The sequence below is a fragment of the Paramisgurnus dabryanus genome, chromosome 19 (assembly GCF_030506205.2).
Source record: "Paramisgurnus dabryanus chromosome 19, PD_genome_1.1, whole genome shotgun sequence".
NCBI classification, from domain to species: Eukaryota; Metazoa; Chordata; class Actinopteri; order Cypriniformes; family Cobitidae; genus Paramisgurnus; species Paramisgurnus dabryanus.
This window is the reverse complement of record NC_133355.1, coordinates 22,117,589-22,136,154: the sequence shown is the minus strand read 5'-3', so window position 1 is coordinate 22,136,154 and position 18,566 is coordinate 22,117,589. Positions and strand designations below refer to the sequence as shown.

At 37.9% G+C, this 18,566-nt stretch overlaps 1 protein-coding gene across 1 annotated transcript in view; it reads left to right on the top strand.

Annotated features, from left to right (window-relative positions):
- Positions 1–18,566, top strand: part of ldlrad4a (low density lipoprotein receptor class A domain containing 4a) — a 105,745-nt gene that overhangs the window by 41,140 nt on the left and 46,039 nt on the right. Inside the window, exon 2 of the mRNA XM_065293122.2 lies at positions 3,267–3,711. Coding sequence (XP_065149194.1) covers positions 3,672–3,711 — 40 coding nt within the window. The 5' untranslated portion in view covers positions 3,267–3,671. The remainder of the gene's footprint in view (positions 1–3,266; positions 3,712–18,566) is intronic.

The window sequence follows — 18,566 nt, the reverse complement described above, 5'->3', positions numbered from 1 at the left end:
TATTTTGAGCTAAAACTTCACAGACACATTCTATGCACATCTGAGACTTATATTACATCCAGGGCTCGCAAAATTTCAAAATCCCTGGTAGCCCTTCGGGCAGGCACTCCTCAGTTTTTGGAAGCCCGAAATGAATGCAAGCCCGAATAAAAAATACAGTACTTTAAATGTATAATATTAAGACAAAACATCTATCAAAACACAAATAACATTTCAGTACATATCAATCATCAGTACAAAATTTTTCTTCTAACCGAAGTGAAATATCTATAAACTTCAGATTCTGAATCTGAAATATTAACTGAAGTCACAGATAAGAAAATGCCACTTGACTCTGTGGGCATATCACAGGGTTCCTCAATTAGTTTTACCACGGACCAAATTTTGCCAATACAAAGCCAATAGGTCCTCTAAGCACAATGTTTAATCTGCTATTCTTGTTGTTGTTTTGATGCTGTTGTTTTTTTAACAAACAAAAAACTGTTCCTGCTCATCCCCACACCAGATAAACTCACCATTTAAAAGTGGTTCAGTGGTTCACAAAACTCACAGTTTGGATCATCCAGTCACAGATTGGATCATTTTTTCGATCAGAAAAAAAGGGGCTACTGTCGCTTTAAGAGCGATTCAGTCACTCTCTTCACTGCTCATACAATCTATATCACTTTATAGCTTGCTGAGAGAGATTTAATTTTCTTACGTGAGGATAGTAATGACTGACAGGACGAAGTTGGAGGATTTGCTCAACAAATCCATGACAAATCAGTACGTATTGCTTCCTGTACTGCGGCTTCGCGCGATCGCAAAAGTGAAAGTAAAACTCGAGCGCGTGCTCAAACGCAATTTAAATACCCAATGCCTGAATTTCATACACCATTATTACCCATCTAAATCTGTGAGAGAATGCATAAGCATTTAAATATATTTTTCCTCCCTATAAGTCAAGATAGCCCGACGGGCAGGGCGGGGATGCATTTTGATAGCCCGACTGCAAAGCACAATAGCCCCTGGACGTCGGGCTAGCGATTTTGCGAGCCCTGACATCTTGAAAAAATGTGCATAATATGTGCCCTTTAAAAAACTGATTTGGATTTTATTCATGTGCTGGGTTTTACTATCAGAGGATGCTAGTTAGGGAAGTGTATACTTGATATATGCCTTCAATAATATCACACAACTCAATGTTTCTAGGAATGCACATGATCAGGTACTCTTTCATCTTTGATATTTTGTGCCTTTCCCAATGATTTATCATTCAAATGATAATTGCTGCACTACGAAAGTTGACATTGTTTGAACTTTATTTGATCTGCTTGCTGTGCGGCACAAGGGGTCGCCCTTTGGGATGCACTGGGGTACGCTGATGTGAACGATTTAAAAAGGTCCTTTACGGTTTTAAAATATCGACAGTACAGCTGTGTCAGAAATGTTTAATTAAGTGAAATTGATTACACAATTGATTTTCTGGTGGTGTTTTTCTAGACACATGAAACACAATGCAATCTATTTACAAAAATTCTTCATAAGAGTTCTCAATTTAAATAGTTATGGCTTTACCAATAGCCAAATTCTTAAAAAACTTTTAAAGGGGACATTTCACAAGACTTTTTTAAGATGTAAAATTAATCTTTGGTGCCCCCAGAGAACATATTGGACGTTTTAGCTCAAAATACATATAGATCATTTATTATAGCATGTTAAAATTGCCAATTTGTAGGTGTGAGCAAAAATTTGCTGTTTTTGGGTGTGTTTTTTAAAATACAAATGAGTTGATGAAATGCAAACACTGATCGCCATGATGGTGGTTTGTTGAAATTGAAACTCAATGGTGATGTCAATTATTTTTTTCTCTCTTATTTCTGCACTTGCAGTGCCATGGTTGGATAGTGCAGATTAAGGGGCGGTATTATCCCCTTCTGACATCACAAGGGGAGACAAATTTCAATGATCTATTTTTTACATGCTTGCGGAGAATGGTTTACAAAACTAAATGACTGTGTTTTTCTTTTTCTAGATTGATAGAAGCACTGGTGACCCAGTTATAGCACTTATACATGAAAAAAGTGATGATATGTCCCTTTTAAGTGCAAAAAGTATTCTTTTTTTAATTGACACCACTTTATTTTAGCTACACATTCAACAACACTTGGCACTGAGACAGTGAATAACGATATCTGACTAATCTACTGAATGTGTGCCAAACCATCATAACCACATGATTGTCCAAAACTAGAATACAATAGAACGCATTGTATAGGATGATAACTTAAAGGGGACATATCATGAAAATCTGACTTTTTCTATGTTTAAGTGCTATAATTGGGTCCTCAGTGCTTGTATAAACCTAGAAAATGTAAAAAGAACAGTCCAGTAACTTAGTTTTGGTAAACCATTCTCTGCAAGCATGTGAAAAAATAAGTAATTGAACTTTGGCTCCCCTTGTGATGTCAGAAGGGGATAATACCACCCCTTATTCTTCACTATCCAAACACGACACTGCTATTTAGTGCAGAGATCAACTCATTTGCATTTAAAATGACACACACATAACGGCACATTTTTGCTCACACCTACAAAGTGGCAATTATAACATTGTTATCTAATAGATAATTAATTTAACATAAATTATCTATATGATATTTTGAGCCAGAACTTCACATATGTACTCTGGAGACACCAAAGATTTATTTTACATCTTAAAAAGAAGTCTTGTGAAATGGCCCCTTTTAAAAACAAAAACTGAATTGAATAACAAGGCACATTTCTTCCCTGTCTGGGGTATTTGTGTCACTTTTGGTGGCATCTATGCCATGGTTTATTTTACTGTAATTCTATTCTTTTGTGTATCTTATGGCCTGCGTCCCAAACCGGTACATTGATACATGGGATCAGTCAAAGGCACACACTGTTTCCAGAGCATCCATCCAGATTATATGCTTTGTCTTTTATCCACACTTGTACTTTCTGCTAACAATGTTTCATTTGCCTTCTCTTGTTGAGCTTCTCTTTTCCCTGTAGCGTTTGAAGTGAAGCTGATTTTACTTTCAGAGGTGTACACGCCACCCCCAGTTATATTTATCTTCAGACTTCAAAGTGCCAACCCGCTGCGTTTTTGCATCTGAGCAAATAAAGAAGGTTGTTTCTTCGGTGTAGCCTTCCATATGGCTCTATTCCGAAATGAGCCAGCCGTAGGGAACGGGGATCACTTGTTCAAATATAATCATGTTTACCAGATTTCTCTCTTTCTCTTTTTTATTTCTCCACAGTTTTCATAAGATGAAACCCCAGCGCCCCGAAAAAGGATGGTAACCCTGGCACACTGGATAGGACGGTGCCCATGGGCATCAGTGTCACTCACACATCAAGCCTGAGCGGTGAGATTAAAGAAAATCATAGCAGACGACTTGTAAAGCGCCAAAGTGAAAGTTTTAACTGTTAGCCATGGCTGCATTTCCATGGCTCGGAGGATAGGGTCTCGTGTTTAACACACATTTTTACCACAGTGAGTGTGTAAACGGCTCTTTAAGATAAGTCTAGCACTTTTTTGGACCGTGGAGGTTGAAGGAGAAACGTACGTCTTGAACCAGAGGATAAAAATGGAGGTTGCACAGGCACGCTATTTCTGCAGGACTGGTTAAAACTGCAGTCAAAGGCATTACTGCAAGGGCAGTATGCAGGCTGCTGACTACCCAGCCACAAATAATAACACAGGTAAGAATCCCTTTTATTTATAGACGTAAAGATGCATTTAACAATTGTACACCTAATGACAAAAGTTTTAAAATGATGTACACCTCACATGGGACTACAGTAGGAAAAGCTGTTTTATTCTTCATACAGTAAGGTGGGACCTCATGTGGCCCACCATGCTAATATCACACGTGAGGTGCTTGACCGTCCCAAATTGTATACACTTCTACAACATTTTGTAGTATAAATAGTATGAGTAGTGTGTTCACATAAAAAATTCCAACAAGAGCTGCGCTTCAAGTACCCAGATAATGGACTCATTCAACACAAAAATCATTTACGTAATGGTTCACAGTAAGCATGGGCCGGTTACTGGTTATTATGTTATATTATAATTTTAAAGGCGTGATTTTTCATTTAATATTAACAGATTTTAGGTTGGAATGGCAATACCGAAAAAAAGTGGTATTTTTGTTTAAGGTTATCATACCGCCAGAATCTTATACCGGCTCATGCCTAGTTCACAGTTTTGCTTATGTAGCAGAAGAGAGGATAACCACAAGCCGTAGTCGCAAACACAACTTACTATATTATGTGTGAGCAAAGTTCATTTGCGGAGGCGATTGTGTTCCTGTCTGACGGCGGATGAGGTCATGTTGGGTGAACAGACGCTGCCATCAAAAGTGCAATGTACAAATTAACTTTCATTTTGACACACATTGTGTTGTGTGTTTCATGTCCTTTGCCCTCATCTGGCAAATGTATACTTCCACTTATATTTCTAGATAAAAAGACATTAGTGCTCCATCTGTAACTATACCACACTTATAAAATTCATACACTAGATGGTAGAGTACATACTGTAGTGTTTAGTGTAAGTATGGGAAATGACTATGTTTTTCTGTGAATAGGGTATTGTTTAATCCACGTATAATGCTCGAACTGAATGAGCTTCTTCCCCACTTTAAAAAAAAGTCAAATGTTGGCAGTTTACTTCCTTTGCCTGTTGACCATAGACTGTAAAAAAATATGGGCATGACGTCACCCATAGGTTTTTTTAAGCTTTAAGTAGGCAGTGCCTGCCGTCACCATCTTGGCCGTGCGTCACCGCGTATCACTCGCGGATACCCGAAAATGGGTAAAGAGGCGGGACATGGGTGAAGTTGAGGTGACTGGTTGCTGAAACCACGCCCGCCTAGCTTGATTCTAGTGACAGCAGTGGCCGTTCATCTGCCACTCAAGTGGCCACGCCCTTAATTATGCACAACTTTAAGTCTTAATACAATTTAAATGGATGAATTACAAAAAAACTCATCACCCCCTCACAGTTGTCATAAAGGACAAAATTAGCTATACAGACTTAACCCCTTAGGTGGCGCAAATACCTTTAGAGTGGGGGGGGGGTGAAATTGTGATATACATCTTCAAATTAATATAACTCTGGCATTTTTTGGTCTAGAAGCCTAATCTTGGTCTTGTTTTGGGGGTTTTCACAGAGGTGAAAGGAGGCGAACATATTAAATAATTAAATTGTTATAGCAGTTTACATTTGTTTTAATAAATAAAAATAATTCCATAAAAAATTATTTTTATAAATAAAATTATAAAAATGTAAATGTTTCACAAAAGTAATAATGCAAACATGAAGCCATAAGTCTCAAGTAGTTCTGATCCAAATTTGAAGTTAAAATCACAAAAAATGAGGTGTGTGTCACACTTTTAGTGGTTTTGCCAACAACGGCCACTAGGTGTCAACGGTTTGCAGCATACACTTGTCACAAATTATTCAATTACTATCACTGCATTATTATTACTGCAAAAATGTTTTGAAATATGAAAATTACATTCTTAGAGCTTTCCAACAATATATAGTTTGTCAACATTTTTGAAGATTTATAATATGATATTAGAATTATGAATATATAAAATTAATATGCATTTCCATGGGGGGTGGGGTCATGTAACTAAAAACTGTCACTACATTATTTCTATCATCAATTGACCTTGAAATATGAAAACTACATTCTCAGAGCTTTCCAGTGATATATAGTTTGTCATGATTTTTTACGTTTAGAGTTGGGTTTTAGTCTTATAAATACGTAAACACAAATTAGGCCTACCTGTGGCCCCGTGACATTTTAGAAACTGACTCTCATTACGTCATAATTCTCCCAAAATGGCAATGAAATATGAACACTACACACCTTGAGCTTTCCAACAATATATAGTTTGTCAAGATTGTTTAGGTTTAGAACAGGGTATTAGTGCTATACATATGCAAAAACAAATTGAGTCCAACTGTAGCAGTGTGACATTTTAGAAACTGACTCTCACTACATCATTATTTTCCCAAAATGGTGATGCAATATGAAAACTACACTCTTAGAGCTTTCCAGTGATATATAGTTTGTCATGATTGTTTAGGTTTGGAACAGGGTATTAGTGTTACAAATATATAACAACAACGTGGGCCCACCTGTATACCCGTGGCATTTTAGCAAATAGCTCTCACTATGTCATTCCTTTACCAAAATAGTGATAATAAATGAAATCTACACTCTTAGAGCTTTCACATGATATATAGTTTGTCATGATTGGATAAGAATTCACATGAAAAACACTGAAGTAAATGTTGACGTCCCGCTGACGGGACAGTGACATTTATCAGGATATAAATGTTTTGAGGCGCACTCTCTTTAAAATTGAATCAATTACTCTCCCTACATAATTTATTTTATAAAACACCGTTGATATATGTATTCTAGAGGCTTAGACCTTTCCAACAATATATAGTTTGTTGTGATATACATCAAATTTATATGGAAAATATTGACGTAAACTTAGGTGTCCCGTGAGCGGGACAGCGCCACTTTTAATACACTTTTTGTACCAGGCTGTAAACAAATTATTTTCTGTTGTAAAAATTTTAACATGGGGTCTATGGGACTCTAACCTAACCCTAACCCAACCCTAACCTTGTAAACATAAAAAAAATACTTTCTTTAAATGTTTGAGAATGCATGATTTAATTTATACCATACACTCTCAAATAAAACGGTAAAAGAAGTTACAAAAGTCACTGGGACGGTACCTTTTCAAGTACACTTTTGTACTTAAAAGATGCATATTGGTACGTCTAACGTACACATTGGTACTGTAGAGGTACATACTGGTATCTGAAAAGTACATATCTCTACCAAAATGTTACATATTACAACCTTTGTAAAGGTACTGTCCCAGTGACAGCATTTAAACATTAATCAACACATGTTTCACCAAATAAAAAGCAGTTTTCATAAAGTGAAATTTGTACTTTTGTGCAAGGACCAGCCAAATGCTGACTCTGAAAATACTCCAGCATCCAGATTTTTAATATCAGATGTGGAATTTGAACTTGGAGTGGAATTTGGACCCACACATCCACAAGTTCCTTAGAGACCTGAGGTAGAGGATATTGTTTTAACAACTGGATGGCCCCCAAGCAGAGATGGGGTCACAATGTTCTGCTTTTTTATTCATCACGGAGAGAAATGAAAAACCAGAACATTCTGTTCAAAAACATGTGACCGGCCATCCAGCTGAGGGGAAAGAGTTCTGGCCCACGATCCAAAGCGACCTGTCAATCAAAGAAATCATGATATAAATAAATGTCCTAAACTAGCAAACTCTGATAAACAATAGAAACGCTACAATGGTTACAGATCCACTTATCGTTCCATAGCAGTTTGACTCTCTTATGTGTAATAAAAGTAGTTCAGCTGAATCTCATAGGTGCTCTTCCTCATACAATGATTATGTACAACTCCAAAATGGAAAAGCATGCAAAAGCACCATGAAAGTAGACTTATCCATTATAATAATGAACATTCAGCTTCTTTCAAGCGTCCTTAAAGGAATAGTTTACCCAAAAATGAAAATTCTGTTATCATTTACTCACCTTATGTTGTTCTAAACCTCTATGTAGGATAAACAAATACTATGGAAGTCAATGGGTACCATCAATGTCTGTTTATCATCATTTGTAACACAAAAAAAAATAATCAGAACATTTCCCTTGAAGGTTCTTTTTCAGGATGTATGGTTACATAAACATCTGTTTATCAATAGATTCTTTGTAGTGGAAAAATGTTTTAAAGACTATGAAAACGCATGGGAAAAAAGTTTTCTAGTCTTACTGTATTTAATTACACTTTATTCTCGCCATGAATATAGCCTTAGAAGCTGGCATGGCGTTTAAAAGAAAAGAAAGAAAGAAGAAAAGGATATTTAAAGAAAAAGAAATGGTTTCTCTGTGGCATTGCTGTAAATCCTTTTTAGCTCATTTATTTTCAGAGACTACCATGTTGGTATGTATGCTCCACTTTTTCATTTTTTTAACTTGACAGCCTTATTTATTACTTTTGTCAAATAGAAAAGTGCAGCTCGGGGGTTCATTAAAACATCCCCTTGTTTTCAATGCAAAAAAGTCATATGGGATTGAATGGTTTGAGTACAGTAGGTAAACGAGTAAAAAATGACCAGACGAGGAGCTCAGGTGCAAGAGCCGCTTAATGCCCCCACCGTTAAAGCAACACTAAAGAGTTTTTGCTCTTTGCTCCCCCAAGAGGTTGGAAGCAGAATTGTGCATTACCACTGTCGTAAATAATTTCGCCTACTGCAGCAAAGCTGGCTCTGATTGGATTGTAGGGCTGCCGTAAAGCAAGTTTTTGTAGTTTTTACTTAAACTACAGGACCGCGACCCGACGGTTGGAAACTTCTTTAGTGCGGGTTTGGCTGATAGAGGCCTGCAAAGCGAATGTGAAAGTGCCGTTCACCTTGTTTCGAGTGGATGAAAGACTGAAACTTTTTTGGAAACGTTATTTTAAGGTAAAAAAAACTCTTTGGTGTTGCTTTAAGAATGAGATAATGATATTAACTGAATGCTCTCTGCTCATATTATTATATGTTCATCAAATAACTTTGCTTCAAATACACCTAATCCCAGACTTTTAGAAATACTGCTTTGTTGGCAGAATGCGAAACATAGATATTTCAGCAAAGTCCTCTAAGTGCAAGGAAGATAAATTGGAAGGAAGTGCAAGGAAGGATGAACGACAGCATGCGAAATACTGCATTTCACATTCAAACTTGTGTCCCTTGTGTGTACTTGAACCTGAATACAACCTGAATTTGGCTGCCACATGGATCACAGCGCCCCTAATGTGAGATTTAGTTTCTTCATTTACACATTCTGACTCATTATTTGTTTTTAGTTGCGTCTTTAGTAGAGGTGTTACATTACATCGATATGGATTAATGCATTATATTTCTAAATATACGATGCATTGACGCCACATAAAATATCGATATGACGTACCTTTATTTTGACACTCTCCGCGTCCTTGTTCCTTGACGTAAAGTCCATCTACGCATTTCCACTAGTCTCAGCAACTGAAAGCTTTAATGAATTGTCAGTAGGGATGTAACGGTATCAAAAATTCACGCTACTTTGTATTTCGGTATGATGCCCACGGAACGGTATTTATTGGACCATTTGCAGGAAGGAAAAAACAATGAAGACTTGGAAAAACTGCCTTAAAGCAACACTATGTAGTTTCCATGTAAAAATGACTTACAGCTCCCCCATGTGGTTGAAAAGCGCAACAGTGCCTGGTATCATGCGGCAGGGGGAGGGGCGGGGCTGTGTTTCCTACCCTCCACCGCCACTTTCAGAGTGTGCTTGTAGCAGCTAGGAGGCTGCTCAGGTTGCAGCAACAGTACAATTTGTCCAGTTAAAAGTTGTTCTATCACTGAAATAATTTTAGAGACATTATTTAAAGGTAAAAAAATTACATAGTGTTGCTTTAAGTGTTTATTAAACAAGACTGAACATTACAATGGTGTACAAAGTGTAGTGTAGTGTTTACAATTTCTATAAAAAAGAAAAAAAATATTATACCATGTAATAAAATAAAAAAATAAGTTTTTATTATAAGTTTCAGTTTAGTTTGTCAACTTTAAACAACTTACAATCAGTCAGGTTTTAAGAATTGAGTCACTCCCTCAATTGACCTAGTTCTTTTATTATTAATGCTAATGCTTGGTACTCCTATGAAAGCAACACTTGTGAATAAAGAATCAAGAAAAGATGATGGGTTTTAAGATGGGGCAATTCCTGAAAACAGAAACAACCCAATAAACATGAAAATAGCAGCCTACTTATTGCAGCTGGACCTAGCTGAGATCAGCTCACTCAATGATATAGGGGTGCATTTCCCAAAACCATAGTTGCTAACTAAATCAGCAACTTTGTTGGTTGCAATACAATTTCCCATTGCCAACCAACTAAGTTGCTACCAGGTTAGCAACAATGCTTTTGGGAAACGAACTACAGGAAGTTTCTCAATCGGAAGGCTGCAGCCTCCATAGGTTGCATTTGTAGGCTGCATACGTCATGAAGACCGTCTTATTTCAGAATATTAAAATTTTTCAAGTTTACTATTATTCTTATTTAATCGTATATTGTTGTAATATGCTTATATTTAGTGAATGTAATACTCAGTTAACTTAATTACACCAGGCTTAATGATGGATGCAGCCTGCATATGCGACCTAAGGAGGCTGCAGCCTTCCAATTAAAAAATGGCACACACACTCTCCTCATTCACAGATATCCTCACACTCGTTTTTTGTATGATGGTCACATTTTGTCCTTTCTCGTTTCTTTGCCACTAGCCGCATCTGTCATTGTCACTCTACTTGTAGAGAGGCATCAGAGTGGTGCTCATGGGATTATGGGAATTGTAGTTCCCGCGTCCCTTTGCTCGCTCCACTTGGTCGGAAAAAACTACACTTATTGCCCGGAAGACCCAATGTTTTATCGAATCACGTGGCCATGATAGTACCGAGAAAAACAGATACCGGAATACCGCAAAAGTTATAATACTGTTACATCCCTAATTGGCAAACACTGGAGTTAATCAATATTGTATTGTATCTAGGGCCGGGACTTTAACGCGTTAATTTAGATTAATTAATTACACAAAAAATAACATTTTTAACGCATTTTAATCGCACTTATTTTTGCACCGCAGAACATTTCTCATTGGATGAGTTTCGGCAGACCGATTATACTGGAGCACCAACTAGCGTTCATGACTTCAGACAACAACAAACCACAGTGAACATGAACGAAGAAGCTGATGAGATCGCTTTGGTTGGCCACGTGGATGGGAAATTCTTTTATAAAAAAACGAACGGATGGAAGCGTCGATAAGAGCATGGTTGTGTGTAAGCTATGCAACAAGAAATTCACATATCACCGCAGCACATCGAGCCTCAAGTATCATCTCAATGCAAAACATATAGTAGCTAGCGTGGACATTAGCCCGATTCCGAGTACAACGACTTGGTTGAACAAAAATACACAATATTTTGTTGCTTAAGCTCATGTATTCAGTCATTATTCATGGTATACTAAAAATCCATGTGAAAAAATAACTTCTCAATGTTCTCAGGTCAAATATTTATATGTGATTAAAATGTGATTAATTTCGATTCATTAATTACAAAGCCTCTAATTAATTAGATTAATTTTTTTAATCGAGTCCCGGCCCTAATTGTATCTCAAACGAACAGATTTACAACCCTAATTTTTTGTAATATTGTTATTGTTAACTATGTCTTGTTCAAAGTAGTGAATTTTTTTTGCCCCCAAAAAGCTCGCATGTACTTAGAGGGTTTTGCAGCGAAAGACGGTCAAACTTAATAAATACCAATGAAATGCCAAAAGTGACATTTGTAAAAAATAAAGCATTTCAATTACTGAATAAAAATCTTTTTGTTGCCATCAAAGTGAAATTACTAAACCTAAACATAAGAGCCTGATAAAAAAATGCCATTTAGAAGAAATTATGTCAGATGCACTTAGAGGGTTTTGCATCTAAATTATTTTAATTTAAAGATAATTATTTAACTTGTTACAAAATTACTGCTTTGCAATGTTTGAGAAAGAGAAATGAAAATATAAACCATAGCCACTGAGCACTTTGACAGCTGTTGTATAACTACAGATATAACTAAAGATCTTGTAATTTGATTGTTTTATATCTCAGGCATTGTTCAGTCAGCCCACTCCTTATTTAATATAAATTTCTATTAATTTAATCTTAATTTAAGACATTCAAACGCCACAGATTTTTTTGTCGATATGATTTAATTTGCTCATGATTTCGCCTAGCAACAGACCGAAGCTACTCAGTGTTGAAGCTTGTGTTTTCTCACACACTTTACTCAAACACACACACATATTCTTCGTGGAGTGGGAATCGTGTTGGTGTTTCACGGCAGAGGCGTTTGGAGTGTGGACAGCTTCCAAATCGATTGCCGTCATTCTGTGAGCCCACGGCACACAGGTTTGCGTAGGGAGGTTTGGAAAGGTCAGGGGAGTGTACTGTGGGCTGAATGACGGGGAATATAACACTACGAAACAAGCAGGTCAAGGGAGAGAATAACAATCGATATCCGCAAGGTTAAATCGTGGTTAGCCATGCTTGTTTGTAAGTTTGAACCTGGCCGACCCGTTTAAACCCTACCTACCTGACAAATACGAAGGCTTGACGAAATTAGCTTAATAGTTTTCAAAGGTTACAGCGAGGGATTTTTTTCACAGTTTAAATAAAGCGGATCACGCCGGCTATATTCAGTATGACGTCTAGCCCTCGTCTGGTTTGCATTTTACTAAGAAATGTTAATAAAGTGAGAACATATTGCGACGGCTGCTCCGTCTCGCACTTCTTGACTCGGTTCTGCAATGCACACACTCTTAATTATCTGAGCTCAGCCGGCGGAGGTCATTCTCTTCTCACCACGACACACATTGCTCCCCCTCAACGTGCTGGGGAATTTGGCGCTGAAAATTTCGCAGGCTTATTTTCTCTTCTTAATAAAGGAGCCAAGACCTGGAGGCGGCGACAGACAGAGACTGAAGGGGAAAGACAGGGAGGGAAGTGTTGAAAGTGACAAAAGATATAGCGGGATGTGTGGGAGACGAGGTCCAAATAAGATTAAAGGTATTAAGAACAAAACTCATTTCTTAGCCTTGGACATTTACACACATCTCAATACACCGTATCCTAAACTAAACAGGGAAGTAACAGTGCAACAGTGCTTCCCAATCCTGATCCTCGAGGACCCCCTCCCAGAAAGTTTTAGATGTCTTCTTATTTAAAACACCTGATCCAACTCATCAGCGTCCTTCCAGAATGGTTGACATGTCTACCTAACAAGCTAGAATCTGGACCTTCTTTTGATAGACCCCCACACATACGCAACCCAAGCAAAGCAGCCCCTTACTGCTGATTGGCTACAAGTGTATTTTGATAGTCAGCCCGACTTCCTTTCCAAAGTGTTTTTCAAAAATTATGCACCCCCCTTTAACTGAGGAGACATCTTAAACATTCTGGGAGGGGGTTCTCGAGGACCAGGATTGGGAAACACTGCAATACAACACATGCAGCGTATCTCATTATAGTTTTAATGTACACTCAGTCTATACTATGACTTTGCTTCATATGTGTGAGCATTATGGGGTGTGATTTTGGGGGCAAGCCTACCTGTTTGCTTTACCTATAGCAGGCAAACTCACATTCAGGTCCTGCTCCACATCCACTTTTTACAATCAAATCTATTCCTGATAACTTAAGTCAAGTCTTGACCTACTTTTTTTTGCTAAATTTCATTTCTTATAATTTATAATTAATAATTTGTTACATTTATATATTCCTTTTCTGCAACAGCTAAAGCGCCTAACCACCAATGTGCAGCATCCACCTGGATGATGCGACGGCAGCCATATTGTGCCAGAATGCCCACTGATATAGGCATTTAATATGGGAATGATTCGAAGGCCAATGGGAAAATTTGGCCAGGATGCCGGGGCACACCCCTACTCTTTTTTCGAAAGACATCCTGGGATTTTGAACGAACACAGAGAGTCAGGTCCTCGGGTTAACGTCTCATCTGAAGGATGGAAATGTGTCCCATTACAAAAGTAAAATAAGTTACAAAAACATTAAATTACACTGTATTGGTAATCTCATGGCATTAACATTTATTTTGATTGCATTTTATATGATTAATCTTAAGGGGGTTGCACACCGGACGCGCAGCTCAGCACCGCGCAGAGCCATTCTAAAAAAATCAAACACAGTGGCCCTCATTTATCATTCTTGCGTAGAAACGGGCGTATGTGTTGGCGTAAGATTATGCTTACACTCCTCTCACCGCCTGATTTATGAAACTGTGCGTACCGTTGATATTCAGGTGTATGCAATATCTGCCCTTCATAAATGCCGCGGCCGAAAACGAGCGTCATTAGAATAACAAGCCCATATAAATTCAATTCTCCGCCTCCCCCACGCCCTCATTTTACGCCATTGACACACGAAAGACGGCAAAGAAGAGAATCCGGGAAAGTGAAAAGAAACAAAATTGTTTTATTTGGCAGTTTAAAGAGTGGAATTAAAGACACATTAATAATTGGATGACAATTTGTAATATTCTTATTATTATTATTATTATTAATTGATATTTAGAAGAATAATTATTTATTATTATTATTATTTACTGTTGCCTACATCTAAATTCTATGTCTGCTTAATGGTTCAGTTAATTTTTTTTATATAATATTTTAAAATGATGTAGTAACTTTTGTAGTGTGTTGTTCTGTATTTACATACAGTTGTTTGTTAGCTGTATCTTAGATCCAGTTTGAAACGGAGCTCCGGATATAATTCAAATTAACAATTTGTTTCCACGACATCCACATGTTTTAGCTAAGCTAATTCATAATTTGAAGTAATAATAATTGTAATAGTAATTATGAAATATTCTAAATATTATAATAATTAATTCCAAGGAACAAACTGTTGAATATTGGGAACAAATTCTAAATTTATGGCCATACTTTAGACTAAATAAGAAAAGCATAAAAAATTATTCGTGGCCATAATTTTGTCCGCATGTCATCATGATCGGATTTACGGCTCCATTCAACACAAGCATTTTACCGTACCTCATCTGTATTTATTTATCATTGAATAGTATGTAACTAGCTTACCTTTTATTGCATTACCATGTTTTCGTAGCACATCCTTGTGCTTTCTTGCAATGTGCCGCTTCAGATTCCAGGAAGAATATTTGCTAACTCTTTACAGTCTCTCCGCAGTCCCTTTCAATTTTTTCTTCCTGCTCAATCTTAACTTTGATTTTTACTTTACATTTATGTATAAGGCTTGAATTCCATAACTTATTGCTAGACGTTTTTTACAGATTCTCGAACTAGCAAATTATCAAAGGGCGTTCTGGGTTCAACGAGCGGTGCTGAGGGAGCGGAATTTTCGGAAAGGCGCTTTGATGGTAATATTACCGCACCGCTCAACGCTCCGCTCCCACTAAGCTCCGTTCACATGCTCGCTCTGAAACATCAGGTAAAGCGCACAGGCTCTCAACTGAAGGAATACATATGATATGCATACAAATCAAATGCTTTGGTAAAGTCTCACAAATTAAACATTGAACATTGTTGCAAAAAAATAAACACTAAAGTTTATAATTACTATGTTTTTTACAGTGGGTCATAATATATCATATTTTAGTTTGTCAGTACGTTTTGTGGTGTTAGGAAGTTTTTGCGCATTTCTGCACTAACTCAAAATGTGCGTACACCACCTCCTGAGCTGGCGTAGGATTTGAGCGTGCCGTACACCAACGTCCATATTGATAAATCTCAAAGTCACCGTGGTTTTGGGTGTACGCAAGGTGTACGCTGGAAATTTGGTGTACGCACTTTTGATAAATGAGGGCCATTGTTTTCAATGAGTATACGCACACCGGCGCCGACAGATGGTGCCTGTCCGGGCCGCCCAGCTACGACTCAGGAAGTTGCTCAAATGCTTGTCGCGCCACAGAGCGCCACTCACATAGTTTAACATAAAATAGCATCATATTTGTCCCAAAACATTAACGATTAACATTGGCTGCTAACGTATATTTTGCATTTTGAAGTAGACGCTATCTGACTAAGCTCACACTTTTTATTGTGCACTTCCAGTGTACGATACCTCCAAGTTGTCCTAAACGCGACGCGGCGCAGCGCTGAGCTGCCCGTTCGGTGTGTGACCCCCTTTAAAGGAAAACACCACCGTTTTTCAATATTTTACTATGTTCTTACCTCAACTTCGATGAATTAATACATACCTATCTTTTTTCAATGCATGCACTTTTAATCTTTGGACTGCGCTTCTTGAATGTGTGAGCATTAAGTCTAGCCCCATTCATTCGTATGGCTCCAAACAAAAGTTTTATTTTGTCCCACTACTTACTTGTGTACTTGTGTAATACTTACTTGTGTAACTATTCATGTAACAGTCTTTAAATAGAGAAAACATGGAAGTGTTTGGTGGCTTCAAAATTCATCCCTGTTTGGATCCTAAGGAATGAATGGGGCTAGGCTAAATGCTAACACATTCACAACGTGCTGTACAAAGATTAAATGCATGCATTGAAAAAGATAGGTATGCATTAATTCGCCTAAGTTGAGGTCAGAACATAGTAAAATATTGAAAAACGGTGGTGTTTTCCTTTAAAGGCACACAGCGCAACTTTTTGGCCAATAGGGGGCGCTAGACATGTATTTTCACATCTAGCGCCCCCTAGAGGCAACAAGCGCCGCAGCACTGTTGCAAAGGACGAAGACAACTCATTAGGTTTTTGATTCAAGAAGTTAGATGAAATATAGGATGGATGAAGTGGAGGAAGTGACGAATGCCGTAAAGCAGATTTTTTCAGTTATTTTTATGTGCTCTGGTTACTACCCGAAACCACAAGTTTAAAAGTACGAGTAAAAGCGATACAGACCCCGTCAGGCTACGGTGGACATGTCATTCAACCTATTCTAAGTCGATGTACCATCAGATGCGGGTCTTGAAAATATTATCAAGGTTGAAAAACTACAAAGTGGAAAATTTTCCAAAATTCTAAGCAAGAATTTAAGAAGACGAAACATACTGCATAAGTCAACACACATTCTCAATTGTATCTATTCAAACAAACCCGAACTCAAAAAGAGTAAAATAAAAATAAACTTCAACCATCTCCGGTTAATGATGACCTTTGGAGTAAAATTAAGATGCAAAAGCTAACAAACCACAGTCATGAACAGCTGACACACTCACCCGTATCTTACTGGTGACTCTAAATACTGAATAAATTTAGACACTGAGGCTACTCTCATACCCATCCATCCCTTAATGTTGCCCAGCTGCTCAGATGGCCTTTTCTGACTGCTAAAGGCGAGCAGAGGGCAGGTGACATAATCCAAAAACCCTGAGAAAAACCCAAGAGAACCCAAACATGCAGGGTGGTTTAAGGTCTTATCAGAGCCGGACGTGTCACATGAATGGCAGGCGGTTGTGCCATGGGCGGCCGATGACACGGAGAACATCAGCTTAGCTCACCACACTGGGGAAAGAGAGAGAGTGGTGGTCATCATGTTAGCAAAAACAAGCCTCACTAATACTACAACTCATACTTGGGGTAGCGACCTTTAATGGTTAAATCTGGCACTTAACCTGTACCGCCGTTTGTTTTACAGCCATAAGTGATACATTAATTTGTGTTTTTCTTGGGACGCACCAGTCAAAATATCTTTATGAAATGTTAAAATGAGTTACATATTATAATTCAAAAAGATAAGAGCAACATTGTGTGGCTTTTCTTACTGCATGGTTCAGAATGTTCCCTGTTTTCCCTGATCTGAATTAAATGACACGGCTGTCTGCTCAGGACAGACAGATAGTTGTTTGTCCCCAACCAGACGTTGGAGTGTGTTCGAGTTTGTTTGGCTGGTGTGTGGAGACTGGTGTCTCAAACATGGTGTCTCATTTCCCCTGCTAGTGATCAAATCTGCGATTACCGCCACAGACCAGACAGCGGCCGGCAACCGGTCTGAAACGAGCTGCCGAAATCCTGCCCCCTATTATAACGGCTCAAAAGCTAATGTTTTATAATGTATTGTTATTGGTCATCAGGATACAAAAACACTGTCAAAACATTTCTTAACTTTTAAAGTCACTAAAGGCTGTTTGAATAAGTGCCTTTTTCCCATCCTTTTTTTGGAGGGAGTCTCTTGGAGGACTCAAATGCAAGAACATTTGGATTTTAATATAGTGGTGTTGATGTAGTCTTAAAGGAATACTTTAGCCAAAAAAAAAAAATGCTGTCATCATGTACTCACCCTCAGTTGGTTTTGGAAGACTTGGATTGTGGCATACAAGCTGTACATTTACTTCATTATTAATTTGTCTTAGCTATGGTCTAATGTGTTAGCTGACATGCACCGACACATTGACATTTTGTGTTTATGCTGGCAGTTCTAGTTCATATCTGGCCTGCATTTTTGGTTTTCTTTCTACTGTTTTTATCAGTCAAAATTGCAGGAAGCAAAGATTATCCAGACTTTGTTTAGTAGCCTGGCCACTTTGCACCATGTGAAGGACATGTGAAGCAACCAATCACTTTGGTCTACTTTTATGCAAGATGTTGAAGGGACCTGGCTAAATGTAAAGAGCAACTATGGTTGCATGATTTTACATTTCCTTTGGTGTGTAAGTGTGTGTTAGTACATGTTAACGGAATGCAAAAGGTACAAACCCCAAAGTAAACGATGACACGGGTTATCGTCTCCAACGTAAATCTCTTTTCCTTGACTACAACAAACACACGGATTGTAGGCAACAGTTTACTTCCTGGGATTGGTGATGTAGAGATGATTGACATTATCATAATTCCTCTCGTTTCGGACTCACAGCCTGTAAGTTAACTCCTGTTAGCATTGC